General features: G+C 40.8%; 4 protein-coding genes and 1 long non-coding RNA gene across 7 annotated transcripts in view; 3 read left to right on the forward strand and 2 right to left on the reverse strand.

Moving 5' to 3' along the window:
- Positions 1 to 3,929, reverse strand: part of LOC308396481 (RAS guanyl-releasing protein 2-like) — a 39,756-nt gene extending 35,827 nt beyond the window's left edge. Inside the window, exon 1 of one of the 2 annotated variants that reach the window (XM_080881813.1) lies at positions 3,541 to 3,929. The gene's annotated coding sequence lies outside the window, so the exon portion shown is untranslated. The remainder of the gene's footprint in view (positions 1 to 3,540) is intronic. The other variant, XM_080881812.1, reaches the window with a different exon arrangement.
- The window catches only part of LOC308395676, a 382,280-nt gene that overhangs the window by 275,542 nt on the left and 80,770 nt on the right, over positions 1 to 25,968 (forward strand). The gene's annotated exons all lie outside the window — the stretch shown is intronic.
- alpk1 (alpha-kinase 1) lies at positions 5,567 to 20,311 on the forward strand. Of its 2 annotated transcripts, XM_080887644.1 has the most exons (13): positions 5,567 to 5,788; positions 6,470 to 6,624; positions 6,724 to 6,922; positions 7,458 to 7,517; positions 7,614 to 7,700; positions 7,780 to 7,856; positions 8,513 to 8,608; positions 8,694 to 8,798; positions 13,562 to 15,260; positions 16,517 to 16,664; positions 16,738 to 16,900; positions 17,435 to 17,621; positions 17,704 to 20,311. In XM_080887644.1, the coding sequence occupies exons 1-13, from the start codon at positions 5,656 to 5,658 to the stop codon at positions 17,913 to 17,915; spliced, it is 3,321 nt and encodes a 1,106-aa protein (XP_080743770.1). In that variant the 5' UTR covers positions 5,567 to 5,655; the 3' UTR covers positions 17,916 to 20,311. The 2 variants fall into 2 exon arrangements, with proteins under 2 accessions (XP_080743770.1, XP_080743771.1); XM_080887645.1 differs by lacking the exons at positions 16,738 to 16,900; positions 17,704 to 20,311 and having other exon boundaries at positions 17,435 to 17,601.
- epdl1 (ependymin-like 1) lies at positions 21,004 to 23,567 on the forward strand. Its single transcript, XM_080892608.1, has 6 exons — positions 21,004 to 21,214; positions 21,396 to 21,430; positions 21,565 to 21,699; positions 21,784 to 21,976; positions 22,134 to 22,221; positions 22,444 to 23,567. Exons 1-6 carry the CDS (start codon positions 21,100 to 21,102, stop codon positions 22,565 to 22,567), a joined length of 690 nt encoding a protein of 229 aa, XP_080748734.1. The 5' UTR covers positions 21,004 to 21,099; the 3' UTR covers positions 22,568 to 23,567.
- cskmt (citrate synthase lysine methyltransferase) lies at positions 24,331 to 25,914 on the reverse strand. The gene is made up of 2 exons (XM_080892200.1): positions 25,732 to 25,914; positions 24,331 to 25,052 (listed from the first exon to the last, which is right to left on the reverse strand). Exons 1-2 carry the CDS (start codon positions 25,808 to 25,810, stop codon positions 24,376 to 24,378), a joined length of 756 nt encoding a protein of 251 aa, XP_080748326.1. The 5' UTR covers positions 25,811 to 25,914; the 3' UTR covers positions 24,331 to 24,375.

The raw sequence follows: 25,968 nt of genomic DNA on the forward strand, positions 1-25,968 counted from the left end.
TTCCTTCATAAATCCTGTCTAACACAAAGCCTTGAATGTAAACGTTGACCAACAGTCAGCAGTAACGTGCTATACTCAAGCAAGAAATCATCCGAACAAAAGAAAACTGAAAAGTATTTTTTAAGCCGCTTCACCTTCGCAATATAAATCTCAGCTACTTATATTGCCCAAAGGTGCTGTTTTCCACCCTTGACTCAGAAACAAGGAGGCACAGCTGTGCAGCTGCTGTAAAAACTGCTTCTGGTTAGGGCCACATACCAAGTGATGCTGCATGTTTTAATTCTCACAAACTCCGATCTTCGAAGAAAGGCCTGCGGTTTGCAGAATGAGGCACAAACTGCAGTTCTGGAGGCCAATTTGTTCTGTTCGCAATGTTTATCTGCTTCATTTCCTCCTGCCTGTCAGAGATGTGCTCACTGAGCTGCACAGTGGTTTTATACAACAGTCATTTTGAACTAGTTGTGAATGCTGGGAGTTTCACATTCAAACAACCACCCTCCTTTTTACCCCCGCAGGCTTTTTAACAGCCCTGGCTAGTTCCTGTTTATGTATTCCTCCCTAAAACAGCACACATCCATGAGCACACCACAAAGCCCTCAATTTCCTGTAGTCATAACACACCAAATATTATGCACATTCGGATAAAAAGCTTGACAGATTACAGACTGTAAACAGAATGAGTGGGAAAACAAAGGTAGAGACTACTTGGTAGCAGATGTGGGATAACAGGCACTTTCGATTCCCTTTCTGAAACTGAGGCACGCCTAACACCTGTTCAGTGCAGAGCGACCCCACTCAGCCCAAACTTTAAATAATGGTGATATTGTAACCACCTGCTAATTTCTCTAGTAATCAGCTTTGGATTTGCCCACAAATGCCTTTCACCCTATCTGATTGAATTCAAAGCCTCAGCTTGATTTATAGCTCTTCAGGTCTGTCACTTTCCCACCCCCGCTACCTTCCCCTCCTACAGAATGTCTCCCTCTCCTCTGCTGCCGCCTCTCTTTCCTGTGTTCCCGCCATACCTTTTTACAGAGTACGTGGCCTTTGCTGCAAGCTGAAGAGTTGAGTAGGGAGCAGAGGAATCCAAATATCCCAGATGACCGCTTAATTATTTGCAGACCATTTGCAAAACAGTTTGTGAAGGCTGATACATAATTAGAAGTAACCCTGTTCACATCTATTCACAATTAGATCCTTAGTTGTCACAATTTTGGGATTGCTGTTCTTCTGCCAAGTTAGTAGGAGTCGTACCAAGTCTGATTCCAGCTCTGCCTACGCCGCGTGCCTTTAAATTCTCCTTTCAGGTGTTTAAATCAGTTAAAAGCATCACCAAACAAACAGCTCAAAAAAAGACTTCAACATTCAGGCGGCCTCCGTGGTGGTAATCAAGGAGGATTAAATTGGATTAGCTAATAAAAAGCAAACTTGAGAAGGTAGAGGACAGACAGAGAGCACAGGACCATCCATCCCGGTGATGGCAAATATCCAGTGCACATGTCTGAGCTGCTGCTCATTGTCTGCTCTCTGTAATTATTTTCTCTCAGCTTGATTTTCCTCCACCCCCCACCCCCCCCCCCCCCCCCCCCCCCCCCCGTTCTGTTTTAGTTCTTGCCTTCCTCAACTCACCATCCCTTCCTCCCTAATTTGTTGCTGTCGGTCCTTTGGCATAAAGCAGCAAAGCTTTTTACAATACAACCAATTATAGCTGGCTTTCCTGATAAGTGCACCACCACTGCAGGTTGAGGTGGAAGGAGGCAGCTGGAAGTGATGCTAAATATCAAGGGTGTCTGCTCCACAGGCCAGAAGTAATTGCACTGCAGCAGCAGAGGAGAACGCGAAAGAACAGAGATGCAGAGATTTCCTACTTTAATCTCTTCCACTCAGTTTTTTCTACACTCGGTTTTTTGGAGGCACTTTAATCCTTGAAATCCCGTCTTTTTAAAGCGCTCTACCTTTCAAGTCAAGCACCACTTCAGTGTTTGTGTACATGAGATCACAGAGGCCATGGGTGACTTTGAGGTGACTGATGATCAAATGAGCCAGCATGTGACAAAATGGACTTTGGACTATTTTTTTTTTATTATTGATTTGTTGGTCGCTGACAGAAGTGTGTAAGTGGGAGCCACACGCATGATGGTTGATGCTGAATGTCTGCCTCATTTGCATTCTCCAGATGAGCAGCTGCTAATCTGGATGAGCAAGTGCACAAAAGCAGGCTTGTCCAATATTCAAAATAGCAGCGGGAGCTACATCAGCAACGTGTAGCTCCAGCCAAATGAGCTACACACTGAAAACACTGAAGTGACTTCTCTGTTTTAGCCTCTCGCATGCAGCAAAAAAACATCAGTAGGGATTCCAGCTTACAAGTGAAATCCCACGGCTCTGACACCACGGCTCAGGGTGGATAAAGCTGGGGTGAACTTGGCGAAGACGCTGCAGTGTGAGTAAGCGTCCACACACTCCGAGATGCCTCCTAATCCCTGCTGCTCTGCACGCATTGGCACGAAATCACCTTGAATCATTACATTTAAGACAGCTGCAGTCTGCACAAGAAAACAAGCAATGAAGAGGTTGACTGAAGGCTGAGAAAGCTACACCTGACCTGTCACTCGTTTGACTCACCACTCGGGCCTGCTGAATCACAATCAGCTGGGATGTGGCCTACAGTGTTGCGTTACAGTCGAGGTAAATTCCTTTCAATGCAGGTATCATTACATCCGTTGGTTTAGTAGTAGAGCAGCCAGTAATCCTGAGACTCAGTGCATGTGCAATATAAAGCACACCTCACTGTGCTGTCAGCTCTGAAAGATGCATAAGGTTTAAAGAGAAGAACTCAGCTGGAGCTTTGGCATCTTGAGCTGTAACTGTGCGTGCCAGCAGACCTCTGTTAACCATCATTCTCATGCCAGCTGAAGCAGGACAAAGATTTTAGATTTTAGAAATAGGCATCCCTCTACCCCCGCCCCAACCACCGCCAGTGTAGCTGCAGCTCTAAGCATCTCAGCTTTATATTGTGGTTATAGTGAGTCTATTAATAGCCACAAAGATAATGCATTTCTTCATTCATTCTTACACACAGCCGCCGACGCTTGTTGTTTGCAAGCTAGATATACACAAACACACAGTCAGTCACACACTGGGCCCTGTGAATAGCACCATCACTGTCTGAACACTGTTCAACAGGTAGATGTATCTGCAGCTGCAAGTCTGAGCCCAGCAGCACTAAGTTCACCTCCTTTTTTTCCACAATGAATCGACGTGAAATTATCAGACAGACAATGCAGTTGTTGATGGTGCAATCAGGCATGCCCATGCGCAATTTCACTGTTGCAAAAGAAGTAACACTTGCACTCATGCATTAGTCAGCCTATCTAGGTTGTGAAAGGCTTTTAACAGAACCAGAAAAGGACGTGTAACGTTTCAGCAGATTTCTTCAAGAAATAGGTGCCGTAGTTGAGCTCCACCTTGCAGATTAAAAAGGAAAAAAAGTGGCACCAGTGGCACCATTTACTAACAAGTAAATAGGAGATTTCTTACCTTTAGAGTTTGAAGCGTCCCATGCTCTGAGAGGAGAGGCTGGAGTGACAACAGTTGTGGAGTGAGCTCTGATATGGGAAGCGTTACATCACCGTAACACTGTCGAACTCACAAAGTCTGTTCGGCGACCGAGTGTTAGAGTCGGCAAAGATGGGAGCCCGCAAGAAGTCATCAGATGATAAACAACTGGGGTCCGACCTCGGGGGATTAATGCTGCTGCTGTGAACGGGCCATGCGGCTGTCTCCAAGTTCTCGAGTGGCGCACTCGGAAGCACGTTGTGGATGTGATGCGTGTTGGTGCAGCGGAGGCAGCCGAGCTCAGTTATCTGCTCGCAGCTGGAACGCGTGCCAGTCTTCTAGTGTTCCAGCTGTGCAGCTCACAAACACACTGCAGAGCCACAGTCCCGCCTATTGGTAGTATGACTGCAACACCGCCACAACCTGTCCACGGGGCTTTTCATCGTCTGATCGCTTTTCTGAGAGATCGAGGCGTCCTATCAGCCGGGATCACATATTTATTAAATGTGGACGTGTGTTACCTGAAAAAAACTCATGAAAATGTAAATGTTTTGGTGAGTGAGTGCTGTTTAGCAGATATATATATGATGTATATATATATATATGATATATGATGTAGTTGTTTTTTTTGAATTTTGGTTTATGCGTTGAAAGTTCAAAAGTCCTCCCAAAGATCCTTCAGGATATTTATTATTTTATACATAAATGTATTCATTTAATTATTTATTTCAGTCACATTCCTACAGCCCAGCTACCTGTTGCTGTAGATCACAGTTGTGTCCCTTCATTACGTCACGCGTTGCATTCAGGTCTCGCAGGAATAAGTATAAACAACAGAGAAAACATTAAATACTAAAAATACAGTATTTTGCTGAAGTAATTTAAGCACAGCCACCAAAAATTGTTTATTTGATAAGATTTTTTAGTAATATTTAAAAAAAAATCTGTTAGACAGTATTTTATAAATAAGCGGGACGACAGGTATAAATAATAATATAAATAATTTTTTATTTTCTTCTTATAAATAGAAAAATAATCAGTTAAATAAATCATACCACGTATTTTGATGTTAAGTCTAACCTATTTTCTTCATGTTCGGGTTTTACAGACCAAGGTTTAAATAATGCAACAAATATCGTACGCTCCGGGGTACAAGTTTGATGTTTCCGAAAACTTTGAAAGCAGCATTTCATGATTCCGCCCCACCAGGAAGACGCAGGGAGCAAGAACTAACCATAGGTGCGTTTAAAAAAAGAACTTTTCATACATTTTACATGAAAAGAAAAGAGATAAATACTTCGAGGTTAGCCACACTTAACCGAGGTGTCTAATTACGAATGTATGCTAATTAGCTGTAGGCTAAGTTACACTGAATAGTGCAGAAATACTTTCTGTGGTTGGGGTTTTTCAAAAAGCAGAAATGCACTGTATGGTGTATTGAAATAACATACGTACAAGTATATCATATACATATATATACATATATACACATATATAGATATATATCTATATATATATAAGAGGCTGAAGAAGTTGCTTAGATTAGTGACCAAACGTTTTTCACACTGAAAACCTTACGTCCAGATGATTGAGCATGCGCCAACACAACATATGAAATTGCAGTTCGGTGAATAGTGTATGTTTTTTATATAGTTTGAAATCCGACATATTATTGAAGAATTTCAGAATATTCTTACTGAACTAAACTTAGGTCCGTATGCATTCATTATTATGTGTTATAAGCAAATTCTTTAAAATGAACTAGATGAGGAGTTTTTGAAAAGTCCTGACAAATTAGGCCGTTAACACTATATATTTAGTCCCCTTTTAAAAGTATACAAGTTCAATTTCATCACGCGTTTTGTTGACTTATTTGTGTGTTTGTTTTTTTACATTTTTATCGTAATGTTAATGTTTTAAAATATTACAAACGGGCCGGATGTGGAGCCGCTCTTTCTCAACAATATTTCAACAGTATTGTCATTTCATGGAATTTCCCTCTCTTGGATCACTCTCTTACAGGAACAGGGTGAGGAGGCCAAGAGAGAAGGATTTTTTTTCCTTTCCGAAAACAGCTAACTGCGTCTGTTTGCCACAATGGACAGTCGAGAGGTGGGAGATTTACTGGACGAGTGCCTCGGGGCAGCAGAAGCAGCAGGTCGGCAGTCCACCGGGGTTTCTGAGGCAGGGCCCACCACACAAGAGCGGCTGAATTACTGCAGCTGCAGAGGTCAGACACAAGATGGTGCTGTTTAGTGTTTTTTGAGCATGTGAGATACTCAGAGATTTGGGTCAGGATCAAAGGTGAGGTGGAATTATGCTTGCATAAGCTCTGTACAGCTCTGTAGCTTCCATGGCATAAATTTGACACTTTGTGATGTTAAGCATGTGCCTTTAACTAATGCGGGCTGGTGTCTCGCATCTTATAGGGTCAACACACACGTACTGTTACATGTCACTGCTAAACAAGGGACAAAACATGCTCCATTTCACTTAGATTTTTCATATAAATGATGTTTTGCTGCTTATTTTAGAATCTTAGACCTAAAACTGTCCAAGGCAGCTTAAACTAAGTCTAAGTAAATTAAGTCTTCCTTTTGGGAACTTCCTGTTATTGGTTCAAACAGCAGTACATTTCTAAACAGCAATCCATCCAGCTTTTCCTTGTGTTGCGTTGCGTTGATGTGAATCTTTCATGCTTTTTTTTGTATATACTTTTTCTAATGGTGGATGCTAATATTAACCATGGTCAAAGTTTCAAATAAAGAGGTCAGTTTATGTACTAGTAATCCCCGTGTAGCTTGAATGTAGTCACTTTAGGTAAAGATATTCTTTTGTGAATACATTTTGAAAGCATCAGTGTATCTTAAGCCCAATACTGTTTGCTCATCTGGATTTTTATTTCCTGTAGACTCGCTGTGTGCCGAACTGGCCTCCCTCCTGCAGGAAGCCATGGACATGAAATGGCCTTTTGCACCGGAGAAGTGGCAGTATAAGCAGTCTGTCAGCGCCGCTGACAAAACCAACCTCAATGACCTCATCAGCAAACACTTGTCTCAACTACTGGTAATAATTAAACAATAGCCTATTCAGCTTGGCACCCTGTGGTGTCATTGTAAATAAAAACATAAGCACAATCCCAAACGTCGTGTTTGTGTCTGCCAGGATCTCCTGAAGGCCTGCATCAGAGCTGAGGAGGCACACTGTGCACTGGCAGTTGTCTTCTTAGTGGACCGTTACCTCTACTGGACTGATGATTCAAGCCGTCTGCTGAAGATTGCCAAGCTTCTCCACAGACGCTACCCCGAGACCCCCATAGCCCCCCAGCTGGTCATACGGCAGGCCAGGGTCTATTTTAACTCGGGTACAGTGCAGTGAAAGATTGGGATCGATGCTTTTAAAGTATTTTTTGTCTTCTCATCTCTGTGTGATATCAGTGACACGGGATTTATCTAATATGGTAATTTCAGCTACGCTGCGAGCACAGAAGCTCCACCCATCAGCTGTTCAAATCTTTTGTCTGCAGGGGGCAACAGATCAGTTTGGCATGTAGGGAGGGGTGAAAGAGCTAAAGCAGCTTTTTTTTCAGACAGTGGCTGGACTAAAGCAAAATAAGAAAAACATAATTTTTTTAAACTATAAATCAAAGCCGTTCTTGGAGAGTGAAATAATAGCAATTTGGAGCTGGAAACGACTATATAAACTCCTGTTTGATACATGTTAGTGCTAATTATTGTTTGGAGAAATTATAGTGATTGACGTAAACTCATAACCTGGAAATTGCACATGAACGGCTCTCACTCCTTAGTTATTTTTGCCACATTTCATTAAAGGGTTATTTTAAGTAAGGCTTGTGCAGACCTGGGTAAATGCAAACATAATCATTATCTGCCCCACAGGAAAACTGCAGAAGGCAGAGTACATCCTGAGCAGCCTGATTAACAACAGCGGGACGACAGGTAGTTTCCTGTCTGTTCCTTTTCACGGACATTTATTGAGGATTAAACTGAGTCCACAAAGTAAACAAATAATGTGCCTTTATCTTTTATATGCAGGTCATTGGATATACCACTCTGAAAGTGACCGGGTGCTCGTGCAGGCTGTGAGTGTTCAAGTGCGTGGCACGATTTTGCAAAAGCTGGGTAAGATCACTTTTGTGAAGTGAAAGATAATTGTCATTATTTTGTGATTATTTTTTATTGTCTTTGTGTTGTGTTTTAGGCCTGTGGTTAGAGGCTGCAGAGCTAATATGGGCTTCCTTGGTTGGGTACTACTCGCTTCCTCAACCTGACAAAAAGGTACCACAGACAATACTATCATTTGGTTGCCATAGTTGGCATAGTTGGTTGAGGTTTAAATCAGGGATGTCAAACTCATTTGACATTGTGGGACACTCTGCTTTGTGTCAGCTTAAAGAAGTTTAAGTACACATTTTATCTCTGGGATATTTGAATATAAGCAAAAGAAAGGTAACTTCTACATGATGAAGAAATGCTGCTGTGTGCTTTAATTGTAAGAAATAAAAGTGTAAAATTACAGAAAAGATTCTGTTAGCTCAAACTTTCCTGTAATTAAAAAAATGGAAAATCTTTGTTAATTTACAGAATGTGCTTTGTTTTTATTTTTACTCTGAACACACTGTAAAAATACTGCATTTCTATAGCAGATAATGATTGTGTCATTTAAGTGTTTATCAGATATTTGTTTTACTTTGGTGTTGTATGAATGGCCATGATGAAGCTGTAAAATCTATGAAAATACATTTAAAATATAAAACTTTTGTCCTCCTTCACATTTTCCAAAGCCATTCAGTGGACCAGATTGAAGTCTTTGACACACTGATTCTGGTCCCCAGGCCTTATGTTTAATGTTTGACTATCCTGGTTTAGATGTTAGTCGGCCCAGTTTACACACTGTGATAAACCTCTGACCTGCAACTCTGTTTATTTTATAGGGTATTGGAACTTCCCTTTGTATACTGGCCAGTATATTGGTATCTATGAATAATGAGGACTTCCATGCCTTTAGGACTAATCCAGATATTGATTTTGTAAGCCCGCCTCACAATCTCCATTCATTAGTTGTTTTTTCTAAAAAAAAATTTGCTGCATTATTTATTCTGTCCATTTTTTCAGACGTTACTTGGGGATGGAAATCATCGTCTTCTCTCAGCAGCCCAGGCTGCTAAGATGGCAGTGGTATACACTCAGTATACTTCACTGTATGTTTTGACTAACGTGGTAAGTTACTTCTACTGAATAATCTCTGTCTACTTGCCTGCAATTGACCTTTAGAGTTCTAGTTTATCAGCATAGGTTACTGACGCAGATAACTGAAACTTCCCCAGCATAACTAATTTGAACTAAGTTTTATTTCCTGCAGTGATAGAGAATCCTCATAGTCCAGCAAAAGTTTTATGTTTAAGCAAGTAGTTATCAGGCAATCCTCCATTGAATGTGTTTGCTGTTTTGTTGATAATATTGAAATCTTCCTTCCTGCAGACTTATTTTTTTGAGTCTGTTAATTAGAACCCCACTCAGGCATGAAATTGGTACTGCTGACTGATTAAATAATAGATAAATAATAATGACAATTATTATTATTGTTATAAATACCTATGCAAAAAGAATGTATGTCAGATTTGTAGATAGTCTTGTTGCGGCTCAGTTACACCAGAGTAGTCTAACAGCAAACACCTTATGATTTTTTTACCTCCAGAGATGACCCTAAGTGACTGCGTTAACTGTCTGATCACAAAACAATTGCACAAGTTGCCTGGTGGGAGGCAACCTGTCTCCAAACAGTTGCGAACAGACTCAGACTGCCTGCAATCACTTTCAGACACACTGTTAAAGGTCTGCAAATAACTGCTGTCTAACTTATAAACACAAACAGCCAAAATGTTGCAATCAGTATGAGTCAGTCTGCTGTGATAAGTGCAACTTGTCCTTGACACGTTTCTTTGCAACACTGGGCTCAACTCAGCTGCTTGTATTTGGTTTTATCCTGGTGATATTCCTATGTAAAGGTAAGGTTGCAGAGCACCTTTGTCATTTTGCAGTTAATCTGCCACCCTGCGTCACTATTTGAGAAGGAATTTCCATTAGGTTCTGGTTGGACTCTTAATGTTAAGTAGTTGCTGCATGAATTTCTGTACTTATGTACTAAGGTTGAAATTCATTGCAAACCATGGCACATGTTTGCAATAATTTTGGTTGTGTTGTGGTCTTCAACTACTGTTTTCTCTATCCCCTTGAATGCAATGCTCCATCAAAAAAAGGGATTTTTAAAATGTTAATTAACTTCTTAACGATTTTTAAAGCCTGTATTTAGCCTGTGATAGTTTTTGCGATTTTGAATTCAGTACCACATGAGAACTGAGCAATGTTAACTACTGTGGTTAATCAGCTTGTCTTTCAACACTATCTGTGTTTGGGAACTGACGTGGAGGGCAAATAATTTTGTTGCTTGATAATAGGGCTGGGCATTTGCGATAATATCGCGACATGATCAAGTGCAATTTTCTAACCGCAAAGGCTGCGATTATACTCTGGACATGTCCAAATTCATGGGCTGCATCCTCCTGAGGCCGCATTTGTAGACCGATTACGTCACAGCGACGCGCCGAAGGCTGTCCAAATTACTACCATATCCCAGAATTCATAGCGCGGCCCAGCCAAACTCCAGTTTCCAACAATGGCGGCCGCTACTAAGTTTTAAAATTACTCATACTAATCTTTCTGGGTCACAAAATAAACTTTTAAAATATTTTCAGGCGAGAAAGTAGTTGTGTAAACATCAAATATCTGCTCGGTTTATCAAGATATCCCATATTTGCAAAAGTGCTTCGACGTTTTCAGAGGCGTCTGCTACCCACCAGCTCGACAGCTAGCCGGGACCTCGAGGGTTACTGATGCGGCCGAGAACGGCACAACTCCCGGCACATCATTTTCAGATCACCGCGGAGTTTCGCTGCTCGGGTTAAACGTAATATATAAGTCACTTAGACAACCTAAAAATGTTATTGTTGGGCTTTTTTCAATGTTTTGTTTGTTCGTGAGTAAATCGGTTTGGCTGAGATTAAAGTTATTAGATTAGATAAAATAAAACTTTATTAATCCCCCGGGTGGGTTCCTCCTTGGTTTTCACACAGCTGACTAAACGTCAAACAGAAAACTTATTAAACAGAAGTATGAGACAGTCGAGAATTTACACCAGTGTCTGGTTATATTTTAGATAGCAAGAAGCAGACGGCCGAGTTTAATAAACTCCACCGAGACAGCGGTGATGCTAATCAGAAGGCTAGACCGTCCAATTTCACGCCTTTAAATTTTAAAGGCGTGTTTGTGTGTGTGTTTATACAATTGCTATTATGTTTGCACTTTATGTGTAATGTTACTGACTGCAGAGATCAGTAAGATGTGTGTATTTTTTATTTATTAGTTTTATTTATTTAATATTATTTTTTAATTGAATGACTGTCTAGTAGTTCACAGATGTCGAAAAACTGAGTGTGGTAAAGCCACTGATTTTGTTTATGTATATTTCTGCAATCTGCACATTGTACTGACTTTCATTTTAATGTTTACACCAGGGTTCCTTGTCAGCACTTTATGCTCAGATGTTTGTAAGCTAAAAATAAACTATTGTGTATGTTCAAATATACTGTTGTGATTGAAGAAGTTAAATAAAAATGTCAGTCATCAATTCATGCATCACCTCATGTCATCATAACAGAGGTCTGTCTTCCAGGAAAGAACAGTTTAAAATTAATGTAATATAGTATTGGCCATACTATATGATGTATTGCTTGTCTTTGTTTAATAATACAGAAGACAAAGACCTTAAAAAATAATCGCATATCGCATCGCAATCGCAATATTGGGGCAAAAAATCGCAATTAGATTATTTTCCATAATCGTTCAGCCCTACTTGATAAAGCATTTTACTTTACTTGAGCAAGACGGAGTCACCTTTGCCATATTTTATGTTTGATAACGTGTCAGGTGATTCTATTAGTGACAGCTTAGGACTCTTAGCATGCCAGTTAAGCAACCACAGTGCTGCACTGTGCCGCTGACATACCTGAAAGAATGTGGTTTGGCCTTTTCATTCTGAAATAAGCGAGGCCTTCCTGAAAAGCAATGTGTTTCTCCAAAACCCAAAATTATATTGATCCATATAAGGGATGTTTCAGTATTCTTTTACTGATGATAACCATGATATTTAAAAAACTAAATATTTTTATGTGGTTTTGTATAGTTACTTAGAGATTCTCCACTTTCCAACGCTTGTTTTTTGATTGTGATTCATTTGCCCCCCAAAAAAACACGAGTTAGAGATGAATTTGACTAATGCTTCTTAATCTGTAATTGTGGCTTTTAGCACTGATAATAACAGAGTAAAAATCTGGTGTCTGACAGCCTTAGTTCAGCATAAATAAGGCCTTCACAGAGATGCAAGTTTCACATGTGCATAGCAATGTCATTGCTTTGAATAGTGTCCAGATCGCAGGCTGGATGGTTCCTCTCCTTTTAACCCAAAGGATGCAAAGTCAGTGATTCAGTCAGAAATATAAATTTTGATTAGTCAGTCAGACCACAGGAAAGTTTTCCCCTTTGCCTCAGTCCCAGAGGTAGGGGATATTCTGGATCCTGGTTTTCATGCATAGTTCCTTAACCCAGACAGTGGTTTCTGCTAATGTCTAATAGTTCAAAGATCACAATCATTCAATACTGGTTTTCACTTTTTCTCCCAAAATGACCTTTTTTGAATATCATCATTTCGTTCTGTCTTGATATGATATTTTCAGGTAAATAGAGGGTTTAAATGATTTGTCAACTGTTGCATTTTGAGTTTGCTTATACTTACATACAGTGACCCAACTTTTTTTTGGATGTATAGCACTGCGCAAAACTCTGAAGCCACCCCTCATTTCTTTATATTTTACTATGAAAATAGGAAAACCTGCAGTGAATTATTTAAACACATGTAAACATACATGGCAATATAGTACAGAGGGCGAAACAGTACAATTCCACATTTATTCTTCAACACAGCCTGCACGCAGCTTTCTTCTGATTTGTTTAAGGAATTTTCGGGAACAGCTCTTCAGCGTTCTAAAAGGACATTTCAAAGCTCTTACTTGGATGCTGGATGGCTTTTATTCCACTGACCTTACAGTGTTTCAGTAATGTTGAGGTTTGGGTTCCATTATTTTGACAAGCTCACCAACACCACTGGCTTAAATGCAGCCCCAGTGACAGAGCCTACAGATGGCCATAGACCCTCGCTGTTGTACCTCTCTCCTGGCCTACTCTGTACAAATTGATGACAATTTGAACCAAAAATTTCACATTTGGATTTGTCACTCTGGTCGCCACTGATTTTCAGTGCAGTTTGTGTGTTATTTCCATTCCTATTCCATTTCCATTTTTGATGAGCAAACAGTAGCTGGATCCACTAGTGGGCTAGATGCATCCCTCAGCTCCTATGTTAACCTTTTGCTGGATTTTTTCGTATTTCTTAAAGATAAGACTTTCAGAAAAAGTTCATCCACTGTAGATAGTTTTTTAGTCCTGATACTTTTTCTCTTCTCCAATTCTCAGTTTTTTTAATCACAAATCGCACACCATGGCAAGATATGCTAAGTAAAATAATAATATATGCCTGTCGAGCTGTGTTATCTTTGACCTTTTTCGCAGAATTAACCAAAATAATGGGAACAAATTATGTGTTTTTGTGACAGACCGCTAATAACAAAATGCCTAAAGATACAAAATTGGTTCTATGATAATTTGTCTGTTATGTGTAGACACAGTACTAGTACATGCATTGCATTAGGTTCTTCTTAATGCTTGAATACTGTCAGGTACAAGAACGGCACTGAAAATGAGTGAGTAAAGAAATGAGGGGTGGCTAAAGACTTGCACAGAATGTAGGATCGTAAACGAGATCTTTCCTGTGGTTATGTAATTGTTCCTCTGTTTGTGTTTTTCTTTAGACAACCCAAGGTACCTGCTTGCTATCATACAGTTTCTCTGTGGAGTGTCCAGATTCTCAAAGACAGTCATTTCTCCAGCAGGCACAAGAAGCATTTACAATTGGCCTTCTCACCAGAGCAGAGGGTGATCTGGTAACCAGCAAGCAGGAGCTTCATACCTTTCTAAAAGCTGCCTATTCCCTCACTGTCACTCACAAGTGGCTTGGAACTCCTTTGGAGGTTGTAGCACAGGCAGTTCAAGCTTGTCAAAATGCTTTATCTAGTTTTTACAGTTACTGCCATGCTGGTACCCAAGACAAAGACAGCCTGTGCACTGAGATCATGCACCTGGTCACCCAAGTCAAGCTGCTTCTCCGAGTGGAGCCTTTCCTTAATTCAGACAAGGGGTCTTTTGTCCCTGACAGCTACAGAAATGTCAAAGACACCTCTGTAAATTTTAATCATGCAGGTTTTGCTAAGATAATGAGGCGGTTCCAAAAGTATCACGAGTCACTGTGTGAGACCACTAACACACACTGTAGGGATGCTAAAGATGAGATAGAGATGGACAGAGGAAGGCTGTGTATAACAGCGCTTTGGACAACCACTGGCACACTCAACACAGAGGCTCAGGGAGGCTCACATTCATCCAGCGTGCATATGCCTCAAAAGCCTGAAAGCACAGATATCCTTGGCTCCTCGTGGCAGGAAGTGTCCATAACAAGTTCAGGCTCTTCTCAGCCCAGCAGAAGCTATACAGGAAGCAGTGCTATTGGACATAGAGAGGGAGCGACCAATCAGAGCTGTCTACCCACAGAAGATGATGAAGAAAGGTCAGACGACAAGTCACAGTCTCCCCATGAAAACAAGAAGCGAAACTTACAGGGTTGTAACTCTGGTGTCAGTTCTGCACTACCTGCCACTTCCTCCTTCAGCATGAGCAGGGATTCAGAAAACTTTCAGATGATAAAAGCTGAAATAGAAACGCTGACCTCTGAAGAGGACGTGATGTCTGATGCTGCTGAGGCAATAGCTGAAGGAGTAGTGCAGTCCTTATCCCAGCTATCTATAACATCCTCTTGCTCCCTTGGGGACAGTTTCGGTTCCCAGTCATCATGGGAAAAACTTTCAGCTGATCTGAATTCTCCCACATACAGGAAACCACAACCAAGTAGTATTTCCAAAGCAGGAGCTTGCCAAAACAGCGATTCACCAGATTCAGATGGGAGCTTCTTCATTTGTGAAACGGTCGATTTTGAAACAGATGATTCCCCTTCTGATCACATGAGCAAAAACCAGAAAATACGTGCTTTATTAAAACCACAACCGATCAAAAGCCCCAAAGTTTACCAAAATGCGGAAACTGAAGTACAACCTGCAACAAACAGCACTTTAGCAATGCAAAATAATCAATCCCAAGCTGTCACAGAACTGTTACCTGTCACTGAAACCTCTACAAAGAGTTCATTTGGAGTCCTGGAGGTAAACCAAAGTTGTTGTCAACAAACTGAGGTGCAGAATGTGCCCCAGAAGAAGAACTCCATGTGCTACAGCTGCCTAGACCCAAGCACTGTAGCTGATGCTGTCCCTATGAAACCATTCTTGTTGTCACAATGGGATTACCGAGCCCTTCTGGCTGGCATTTGCAATGATTGTCTGCTGAAGAGGTTGCACAATGATGAGAAAAAATTCAAGTTGGAGCAGTACAAAACTGCCCACAGTAAGTTTACATTCCTGCTCTTCCTTTGTCACCATCAGTACTTTCTGTGAGCTACAGAAGAACTATGTCTCTAGGGTGTCAGCATCATTCTGTCACTCTAGAAAAAAATATCTTAAATGTAAAATATATTATGTATGATCACGCGTTGGATGGATTACTGTGAAATTTTAAACACTCACATTCCCCGTCCCCAAACGATATATTCTACTGTCACTTTCCCTGTAGTGACACCATGATGTTCACACTTGCTGTTTTGAGTGAGGTGTCTCAACGGTGACTGGATGGATTCCAGCAGAGTTTGGCACAGATATTTATGTTCAGCACTCGTGATATTTCCATTGCTTTGATTTCATTTTGCACCATTTTTTTCCAGCTCCCCTTTTAAATTTATACTTGGAATCTGATTCTATAGTTTTGCATGATTCACATTTATGACAATCCTTATTTTCTTTCTACACTGGGCTGCACCTCACTTCATACATAGCAGTTCTGACTCCTTTAAGCCTCCCTCACTTTCTTCTGATTAGCTGCACTCTCATAAATAGGAGGTTTAAACCATATAAGTAGGGCTTCTGTGCTCACACCCAGATCTATATGCTATATATATATCATACAGATCTGGCTATATAAGAATTAGACCAATTACCACCTTCACAGATGGCTTTGCTTTAGTTTCTTATTCAATGGGCTACATCCATCCATTTTCTTCCATTTATCTGGAACCAGGTTACAGGGGCTGCAGCCTAAGCAGGGAAGCCCAGACCCCCTCTCTAGCTACCTCCTCTACCTTATCTAGGGGAAACATGAAGGCGTTCCCAGACCAGCTGAGAGATATCATCTCTCCATTGTGTCCTGGGGCTGCCCCTCCCTCCGGAGCTCACCCAGGAGATGCCAAGGAGGCTTCCTTATCAGGTGTCCAAAGCATCTCAGCTGGCTCCTTTCGAGCTCAGTCATCTAGGAGAGGCTCTGAGTAAACCCGCTACTCTACCACATCGAAAGGAGCCAGCTGAGGTGCTATCTCTAAGGCAAAGACCAGACACCCTACAGAGAAAGCTTATTTCAGCCACTTGTTCGTTCAGTGTCTACCCAGAGCTCGTGACCATAGGTCTATGTCCCCATTTAAGGGGCTGAGATGATCTTTTTTTCCATGAAAATGAGCACCAATGAGTTCAGCAGGCGGGTAGCTTTTATATATCAACCCCAGCCTTGTCTTACAGAACAAAAAAGCTTGTAATTGTCTGTTGATCTCTATCTAGGTGCTCTCCATTTAAAGTTCTCCAAGGCCACCGGACTGTGGACAGCCATGGAAACTTGTGTTTACATTGGTGACTCAATGGGGGAGAAGGGCGCGCAGAGAACAACAATATGGGTGCAGTTTTTACACCAGGAGGAGCGGCTAAGCAAGTATGGTAGCAATCTTGGTTCAACCTAAATATGGTGACTTGAAGTCTCATCTTTTTCCTGTATTTGTCCTTAGTTATGTGGGGAAAGATTACTTGAACCCAAAGCAGATCCAGTTTCCTCTGAAAGATGTGGAGCGACAGATGACAGCCCAGTACTATGTAACTGAATTCAACAAAAGTCTCTATGACAAAGAAGTTATGGCTCAGATCTTCTTTATTCCGTCAGAAGCCCTGTTGGTGAGGGACTGCTGGAAACACTTATTTAAAGGAATTCAAGATAACAAATGTTGCATTCAAAGTGCTTACTTTGTAAAAACAGCTTTAATAGAAGCCCATATCCAGAGTTTGGTACAGACTGCAGCAGCTTGAAATGTAATACTTTCAGTTTAGAGCTAGAAATCTGTTTTGTGATATAGTCAAGCAATTATTCTGTAGGTTATTAGTCTAGGAGGTGCTATGATCTGCAAATTTTTACAATTCTGTGTGGAAAGTATTTATTGATTTGGGCCAAAGACAGAGAGCCTTTATCATTATTCACTGAGTGTAAACCAGACTGTGTACTGCCATTTATCTTTATAAACACAATACAACAGTACAGCAATGTGTGTGCTGAGAGCCAATCACAAACCCAAAAGACACATAGAGCCAATGGATTACTGAGATTAGTAACATTTAAATACAAAGATTTATTTTAGTAATATTGTTGCTACCAGTAGAATCCAAACAGTCTTCAAATGTTACAAAATATCTCTCTTGTTTTCCGGTGATCAGATTCTGGATGGAGATGAGATTGTGGGCTGTGTAACCGTGGAGCCCTACATGCTTGGAGACTTTGTCAAACTGACCAACAACACTGAAAAGAAGGAGAAGATGTTCCATGCTACAGATTATGGCCTCGCATTTGGACACTTCACCTACCTGTTCTCTGGTGGCCAGGAAGTCGTTGTAGATTTACAAGGTGTGTGACATCTGCTGCTTTTCACTGAACGCAATATTGTCACATGACAAAGATTAGTAGTCATCCATTTATTTTTCCACAGGATGGGTGACAGCCAACGGCAAAGGACTGACCTACCTCACAGACCCACAGATTCACTCCACCAGGATCCCTAAGGGTCCTTCTAACTTTGCTGCCAGAGGGCTCAGTTTGTTCCTGAAATATCAGCATGGACCTGAGTGCAATCAGATTTGCCACCTGCTCAAACTACCTCCACTGGACCCAAACTCAAACGTTTCTCCTCAAAAACTTTGAGACGTTGGACACTATTTATTGCTATCCACAAAAAATTGAAAATTATTTAAGGGGCTTGTTTTGGCAAGTTTTTGGAACTGACTGCTTTTCTTTTTTTTTTAAATGTACCGATAAATGCATTGTGCACCCTTTTCTTGGAATGCTAGAAGTGTAACAGATTTACAAAGAGCTTTTGGGTGCTACATTTAGTTACAAGAGATAAGAGATCATTCTTTTATAAGAGAAGGATCTGAAAAGACAAATGCTACAAAATTGTTTATGTGGTTTCATTATTGTCAGCAGATTATCAAACAGTTAACATCTTAGGCTCTTTTCATCAGGTGGTCAAAGATCTCACGCCTGACAGAAATTTTTCTTATTGTACCTTTTTTTTTTTAATTGGAAGTTACAAAAACCATGTGACTGCAGTCACAAGGAAACATGATTTGATAAGAGAAAAAATATTTTTTTAAAGATGTTATCCATCACTGTCTCCTCTCTATGAGTGGATTGCTGCCTAACTGGAAAGGGAGTGAATCACCTGATGCTGTTTGAAGTCATTTTGAATGCTATTATGGAAGATTTTAAGTAGTCTGTCCTTTTACTGGGATATAAAAACATGTTGTGTTTGGGGTCTGGGGCCTTTATTTGTGGTGCTGTCCCCCGATCCACTCCTCTTAGACTGAAAAATGATCCAATATCCCAGGGCTGTAAAATCCCTCTATTGCTGTGCTTGCTTGGTAATGTTGCACAACTTGACAAAATGTCTCATAATGCACATCCGCATAACCACACAATGCGTTCATGCACATGTGACTCCCACACAATTCTAATGACATGTAAAATATGCAAATATGTGCAACTGTTGTATTGTCTTCTTTTCTTGTTTGTATCACTGCATATTTTGTCCTTTTGTAACAATATAGATAAAAAAAATAATTAACTTTGATGATAAAAGCCAGCAATGTTTAGTGAACTGTAAAATCTGTGTAAACAGGCTACATGAAGATGATTATTGTGCAGTCTTCTCTACTGAAATGTTTTTGGTGCATATGGTCCAGTAAATGAGTGATAGATAGATGTTTGAAAAAGATACTTTATTGATTGCACAAGGGAAATTGATGTGTTACAGCAACACGATGAAGGGTACAGTCTACAATAAACAGCACAGTTAAAAAAAAGGGCCACAGGTGCCTGGTAAGGGCCTTATACTATGAGATAGTGCAGGAATTTATATATTTACAACAGTGATAAAAAACAAAGAAAAAGAAAAATGATGTTAGTAAGACTGACATTTGTAAGGGAGAAGTGCAAATTGCATTAATAAATAAAATGTACAAATTAAATCGTGAGAAAAAGCTGCATGAAGGTATAATACAAAAATGTGTTTGGGACCATACGCCTGACAGGTGTGTTCATCTGTCACAGAATGAAGAGTTATTATACAACTTTACAGAGAGTGGTAGGAATGAGTTCCTGCAGCGTGCTTTATGGCAGCGAGGTTTATGTAGTGCAGAGACAATCAACTAAAAATGGCTTCTGACAACAGAACAGTACCTTGTGTAGCAGATCCACCATTAGTTGTGTACCTGTGTGTGTGTTAATAGGTCAATAAATGGAGCCCTTTGCAAAGTGCTTTGCAAACTGCCAATGGGGAAACGTGTAATGTAAATATAGTCCATTTATCTTTACAAGGGGTGTGCAACATGGTCAAGGTGAATACAGTAGAAAGACCTGACTGACATCATTTCAGTGCGACAAATGACCGCTGCAGGTCTACACCTGTAGGTCAGATACCCTTGTAACTGTTGGTGTTTGTTCAATTTCCAAATGGAAAATGATAACAGTATAGAAATGCTCTGCTCGTACACATTAAAAACATCTCACAAGGTGCATTACTGAGTCAGCCAAGAGTAGAATTATTAAGATGATGACAATGATGAAAGCAAAAATAATTCGGAGAATCTACACTGTAATACTACACATAGCATAACTTGCAAAGGATGTGTGTGAACTGCAATATTAGAAACGCCTTCTTGTATAGCATAACTACAAGTTTTGTATAGGCTTATATGTAATTAATGCATTTTAAAGTAGTAGGTTTGTAAGTTTATCTAAAGCTGTCAGGTGGTTAGGTCTGCTGACAGCAGTCACACACCTCTACAGTCACATGACAGTGATGTCATTCATGCGCACATGTTTACCCGACTTCTGCCCAACAGAGATGACGTCGAATGGAGAGAAGCCTGAAGATTTCACCAGCTTGTTCTTTAAGCTGCAGTGAAGGCTTCGGCGGGTTTTTATCTTACGCAGTGCACTGAGATCACCAATGTTGGAAATTGGCATTATATAAGTAAAAATGAATGGCATGTAATTGCATGTAAAATGCTGTCTCCCCCGTATTCCTGTTTAAAACATGGAGGACGAGTTTGGCCTCATTGTTCTTTCTGTGTATCTCTAACCGGGATGAACTTTGCAATCTTTTTGGCATGCAGAAAATGATAAAGCGGTTCGACAAATCATCTGGTTTGGTTTGGTTTTTTTGTAACAGGTTATTGCCTGTCATATTTGCTTTTCTTACTTCCCATTTTCTAACACTGTGTTGTGGCCACATCTTGTGTTCATCAATATAAATGTAACGCATGAATGCATGCGGTGTATTTCTTGTTTCATAAGAAAAGGTAAAGAAGGATGTATTCTCACAATCTGTCTATTGACACAAAAAAAACAACATGTGACTTAATGGTTTCAAGAGAAAAAAAAAAGTCCTGGAGGATCAAAAGTCTTTATGTTTAATGCCCACCTTGCTGGTTTCCAGTTGTTACTTGCTTTCTGGGTTGGTTCACCAGAGAGGTGACACTAGTCACCTTTACCAGCAGACATAGTTTCTAGCTTGTTAAAGTAGTTTGTGTACATATGAAGTGGGAGTGGTTAAGGTTACAAATGCTGCTCTTTTACATCTACATGCAGTCTATCCTCTCAACTTTCTCTTCAGTCAGCCTTCTAGCTCCTCCCCTTGGTTTGTTAGTTAGGGGTCAAAACAGCTAAAACGCAGTTTCTACTATTAAAAGACATTCCCCTTGACTTTTATTCTCACATAACTGGCGTATTGAGAAATGACAAACAAAAAACTTGGCAGCGAAAACAGAATGGGAGTATCACCTGCTTGTTTTTTAAGGAAGTGATATTTTTGAAGCAGTATCATATGAGCAGCTGTTGCAGAGGAAAACATTCAGATCTGCAATCGAACAGCATGAAGGTCCTCGTCCTGCTTGTGTGCCTGTCCGTGGGCTGTCTCGCTCAGAGACCACGGCATTGCAGTGAGTACGCAAACATCTGAAGAAAGTCCTCTTTCTTCAAATGTCTCCAAATGCAGCAGTTCTCTTGCTTTAGCATCAGAACTGATGGTGCCGATTTGTTTTTGCTTCAGTGTAGAATGACCAAGTTAGCAATGTAGCACATCTGTAGTGTAAATCCTCCAAAATGCTTTAATTTTCACAGGATACCCGCCACTGATGAGCGGAAGCCTGTCTGTGGTAAGTCTCCTCTCATATCCCTCGATTACATTTGAGTGTTGCAATAACAACTGATACTTAATGCAGTTGTTAGTTATTCAGAGTAATCTGTGAGAAGTAATCTGCAATGACGAACATTTGCCTCTGTTTGAAAGTCCACTGCAAATCAGAAACTGCTGGCATTCTCCAAGTACATCTATGATGGACTGGGAGAGCGCATCCGCTTCAGACAGTTTGGACTCTATGACAATAAGACCTACCACCTTGATGTGCTTCTACTGTACAGAGAGGTAGCGACGGCACAGCAGTAATATTTGCATTCAAGTTTATCCTGGATACCATAAATGACTGTGTAATGGTGCCCTGTCCTCTAGGGTGTTATGTACAAAATAAACAACAAGAACCGCACATGCACTAAGCAGCATCTGAGCCCTGACTTCCATCCGCTGGCAGTTCCAAGAAATGCCACCCTGATGGGCCAGGTTGTGTTGGGCGCCTCCTCTGGTCCTGGACAGGGAGTCCTGGTCAACAGTTGGTACGGGGAGGAGAAGACGAAGACGGGATCAGGTACAATAAGAGGAAATCAAAGCGAAAAATTGCAAAGTCATGTGTTAGTTTGTAACACATGACATTCTCTTACATAAGCTTGTGTTGATCACAAACAAACCTGCTTGTCTGGTTGCGCTGCCTCGGCTCCCATGTGATCCACTTCTTGTTTCTGCAGCCAAGTACTTTACCACTGTCACCCAGTTTGGATGCATCCCCGTCAGTACTCTGTACCACACCAGCAGCGGTGACTGGGTGGTCAACAGGTCAGTGGGCAGAAGGCTTTTAATATTGTTCTAGAACTTTCATGCATGTTTCCAAAACTATTTGTCACGTTGCGTTTTTTTCCTTAATATTTGCCAGTAAACACTGAGTAGGGCACTGGCTTTTTCTCACACTCTAAAGTCTCTGAGAATCTGTGATCCTGGTTGAAGAAAACTGTTGGCATCCTCTGATTCATTTTTGCTTCATTTGTTTCTGTTTTTCAGCTTCTATAACAATGTCATTGGATTAGTCGATCCCCAAAAACTCAACCCGCCATTTTTCTGCATGAATGCTGAGCAGGGGGATGAAGACGAGCCAGTAACATTTCTCAGCTTGTTTAAAGAATGATTTTACAAATGGTGGTGACAATGATGATGATGATGAGTCACTGAACTGCGTTGCTGCCATTCATAAACAAGCTTCATTTGGTTAAAATTCATGCTAATATTTAAATCAGAGTATTTTCATACATATTTTACATTCATCAGATTGAGCAGCGTTTCCTCTAAAATCTATTTTTAATCACACTGTTTCTCTTTTTTAATATTTTCCCATAACAGTTTATCGGTTAAATTAGTGTTTTAACATTTATGTCATAAGAAAATAAAAACAAATTCAGAAAAGTCGAGCCTGATACTTTGTTCCTGATACTTTTTTCACTGATCTGCACAAACTGCAGTAGGAGTGTGGCAATAATCAATACTCACAGACTAACAACGCAAAGACTAAAGGCCACTGGTATGTCCCACTGGGTGGCATGTTGGCAAAGTTCAGGAGTATCACACCAAAGAAGATCCTGAAGCTGAAGAAGCATTTTGCCATTCCCACTTCAAGAAGACTTCAAATGAATATTTTAACCTCACACCTTCCACAACAAAACTGGACAAATCAAGAAATAAATCTAATGGCATACATTCTGCTACTTTCCAGATGTTGCAGAGCGTGGTGTAAGGGTATTGCTACACCCTGTCATCCACTGATTGACTGGGGGGGTAGGCAAACTGAGGGCTATCAGCAGTGTCTTGGGCCATGTGGTTGATGTGTGTGAGAACCAGTTTTTCGAGGCATTTCATGGCAATTGGTGTGAGTGCCACTGGCCTGAAGTCGTTTAAGGTGGACATGTCCGGTCTTTTGGAGACTGGTATGATGGTGGAGGATTCGAAAACGCATGGGACTACTGCCTGACAGGTTGAAATGCACAATGCACTGTTACCTCCCAACAAGCATCCCTCATCATCATTTCTTTGTGGCGTTTCTCTCTGTGTGTGAGTAGTCCAGCTTCTTCCCACAGAGGCATTAAAGCCTCAGTGGGGTTAGGTTGTTTTGCCCATAGGTGTGAGCGGTTGTGTTTGTGTTAGAGAGACACCTTTTCCACCCACCCACCCTCCCAAAAAGCTAGAATTGGATGAACCGAATGACATTTGTAATGCATTATGTAAAGCTGCAAGGTATTTAGATGTTTCTCATAAATAAATCTGAGTAACATGAATTAATAAATCAGAAATAATATCTGAATGCGGGAGATCCATCACTGCCAAAAAATATTAATTTGATTGGAAACCATTAATGTGTCTAGCTGATGTTTTTTCTTCCCTTTTCTTTCTTCCCTATTGTAGTGCACTGTAACTTTGGTACTTTGTACCTAGAGCTACTCTTCTGTTTACAAAGAGGAAATGAGCAATGTGGTCGCGACCTGGAAAACACACTGCCACAACATCACAACAACTTTGCCTACTTATCTCTCTATATATAAGTTAGATATATATAGAAGTACTTCCATAATATGATCGCCCAAAACTACTGGGCTTTAAACATTACTAACGTGTACCTAAAACTGCCGTCTCCAGGCCTGGAAATGTTTCTACTCTACTCTACATGTCTTTAAAATATTTCTCTAAAAGAGGCATATGTGTGATGTAAGTATAGAGAACATTTACTTTGCAAATTGTATCACAGTGTTGTGTTCTGCTGGATGGGATTGAAATCCTGGATGCTGGGTGCCTGCTGGCCACTAGATGGCAGTGTGTGACAAGTAATGAAAGAGAGAGATTTCCAAATCTATGCAACTCAAACATGAAACACTGATTTACAGTTCAGAGATGATATTACAATTGTGTTGTATTATTTTATTTATTTATTGGAGTAAAAAGTTTCAGTTATAGAGCAGGATGAGGGGTCACCTGGTAGCAGTAGTAATGGATCCCCCTTAGCTCTCCAACTTCCTGCACCCCAACATCTGCTGTCATCACTCCCGGATCCTGTGCAGCCGTCTCCAGCCAAATAAGCCTGGAGTCAGGGTCCTCATCAGAAAACTGGAGCAAGGACCCTGAACTCCGCAACACCCTTAAACACTGCTTCAAGACCAGGCTGGCATTTCGCTTCCCCTCCCTGGACCTTAACAAGGCATCAGTGGTCCCCTTGTCAATTATAAGGTCCACAGTACTAGGACTGAAGCGTTTATCAAGCTGTGTGCAGTCCAGCTCTACGAACTCAATTTGAGAAGAACAGCTGTGAGGTTGAATGGCTTTAGCTTGAATGTGTTCCTGCATTAGTTTCACAGCTATGGGGGAAATGTCAGCACAAGTGACATGGACGGAGACAGGAGAGTGCCTGTAGATAGAGGGTCCCAGTGCTGACGTACCACAGCCCATATCCACCACCTGGAGCGCAGCGTCTGGGCGAGACATAGTTTGCAAGAGGGGCATGATGAAGTCTCGGACAGAATCGAAACCAAAAAACCACTCAAAGTTTTTGAAGGTGGCTTTCCCGCTGCTGGTCTCGGTGTAGAAGCGGTCCCAGGTTGCTTTCTTATCCATGTTTTCAATCAGTTCAGCTACAGTGAAACAAAGATGGGACACAGGAGTTATCAGTAATACACAAAACATCGGTTATTTTAGCATGATCATGACTGAGCTCTTTTCTTAGGTTATAAATAGACATTAATAGTTTCTTTTGAGGAAGTTCCCTCAACTTTAATGTGATTTCCAAGTTTATACAACAGCAGTGTGTATAAGATACATTTATGCATTGCTGATATTGTTGTAAAGATGCACAAAACCTTTCAGTCAAATCCACGTGATAAACATGCTTTGCTGTTTGGTTCAGCTTTTCGGAAGCTGCGGTTTATGATGTTGTTGACAGGTGTTTGGCTAAGTGTTGCCCAACTGTGGTCTGCACAATTGTTTAGAAGGCACACTGCGGCTGCGATTAGAGACTTTAAGCACATCTTTCTACACAGCTACGATGACCTTTAATGGGCTTTAATGTGTAAACTAGCAGCCGACTGTACTACAGGACTACCTCGTGGTACAACTGCTTTTTTTTCAGTGAATACGTCACTAGCTTGCACCCCAGTCACAGCAGAGTCCTTCGTCTCTGTGAATGGCTAAGGTGTTGTAGCTAGTTGCTAGCTGTAGCTTATTAGTCTGCAGTGACGTGTAGCATGAAATGTCATGAACACATTTCAGTCAGGCTAGCCTGGTATTAAAAAAGTATAACATGTTTATACATACCAGTTAGAGAAGAATGATACCGCAAATAAGCCCCCAAAACTCTTCTGCCTGACAGAAATGACTTTAAAAACGGAGACATCTTGCCTTTCACTCTAACCTTTAACGTAAGAGTTCTCACTTTGGTATTTTTTCTTGGTACCAACAGGACTCAACGTCCATAAAATGCTAAAGAGCAAAGTATTTTATGGTTATAGACGATCTTTGGTTCGGTTATGCTGCAGTGACGGAACTGCGCAT

Source organism: Rhamphochromis sp. 'chilingali', assembly GCF_963969265.1.
Source record: "Rhamphochromis sp. 'chilingali' genome assembly, chromosome: 1".
Classification (NCBI taxonomy): domain Eukaryota; kingdom Metazoa; phylum Chordata; class Actinopteri; order Cichliformes; family Cichlidae; genus Rhamphochromis; species Rhamphochromis sp. 'chilingali'.

Excerpts from the sequence above, each read along its gene's own strand:
- epdl1 (XM_080892608.1), top strand. The coding sequence starts at position 21,100 with ATGAGCAGCTGTTGCAGAGGAAAACATTCAGATCTGCAATCGAACAGC. Across the intron at positions 21,215-21,395 it reads TCAGAGACCACGGCATTGCA|GATACCCGCCACTGATGAGC; the intron begins GTGAGTACGCAA and ends TAATTTTCACAG. Across the intron at positions 21,431-21,564 it reads TGAGCGGAAGCCTGTCTGTG|TCCACTGCAAATCAGAAACT; the intron begins GTAAGTCTCCTC and ends TCTGTTTGAAAG.
- alpk1 (XM_080887644.1), top strand. The coding sequence starts at position 5,656 with ATGGACAGTCGAGAGGTGGGAGATTTACTGGACGAGTGCCTCGGGGCA. Across the intron at positions 8,799-13,561 it reads TGTATGTTTTGACTAACGTG|ACAACCCAAGGTACCTGCTT; the intron begins GTAAGTTACTTC and ends GTTTTTCTTTAG. Across the intron at positions 17,622-17,703 it reads AGTCGTTGTAGATTTACAAG|GATGGGTGACAGCCAACGGC; the intron begins GTGTGTGACATC and ends ATTTTTCCACAG.
- cskmt (XM_080892200.1), bottom strand. The coding sequence starts at position 25,810 with ATGTCTCCGTTTTTAAAGTCATTTCTGTCAGGCAGAAGAGTTTTGGGG. Across the intron at positions 25,053-25,731 it reads GTATCATTCTTCTCTAACTG|CTGAACTGATTGAAAACATG; the intron begins GTATGTATAAAC and ends GTTTCACTGTAG.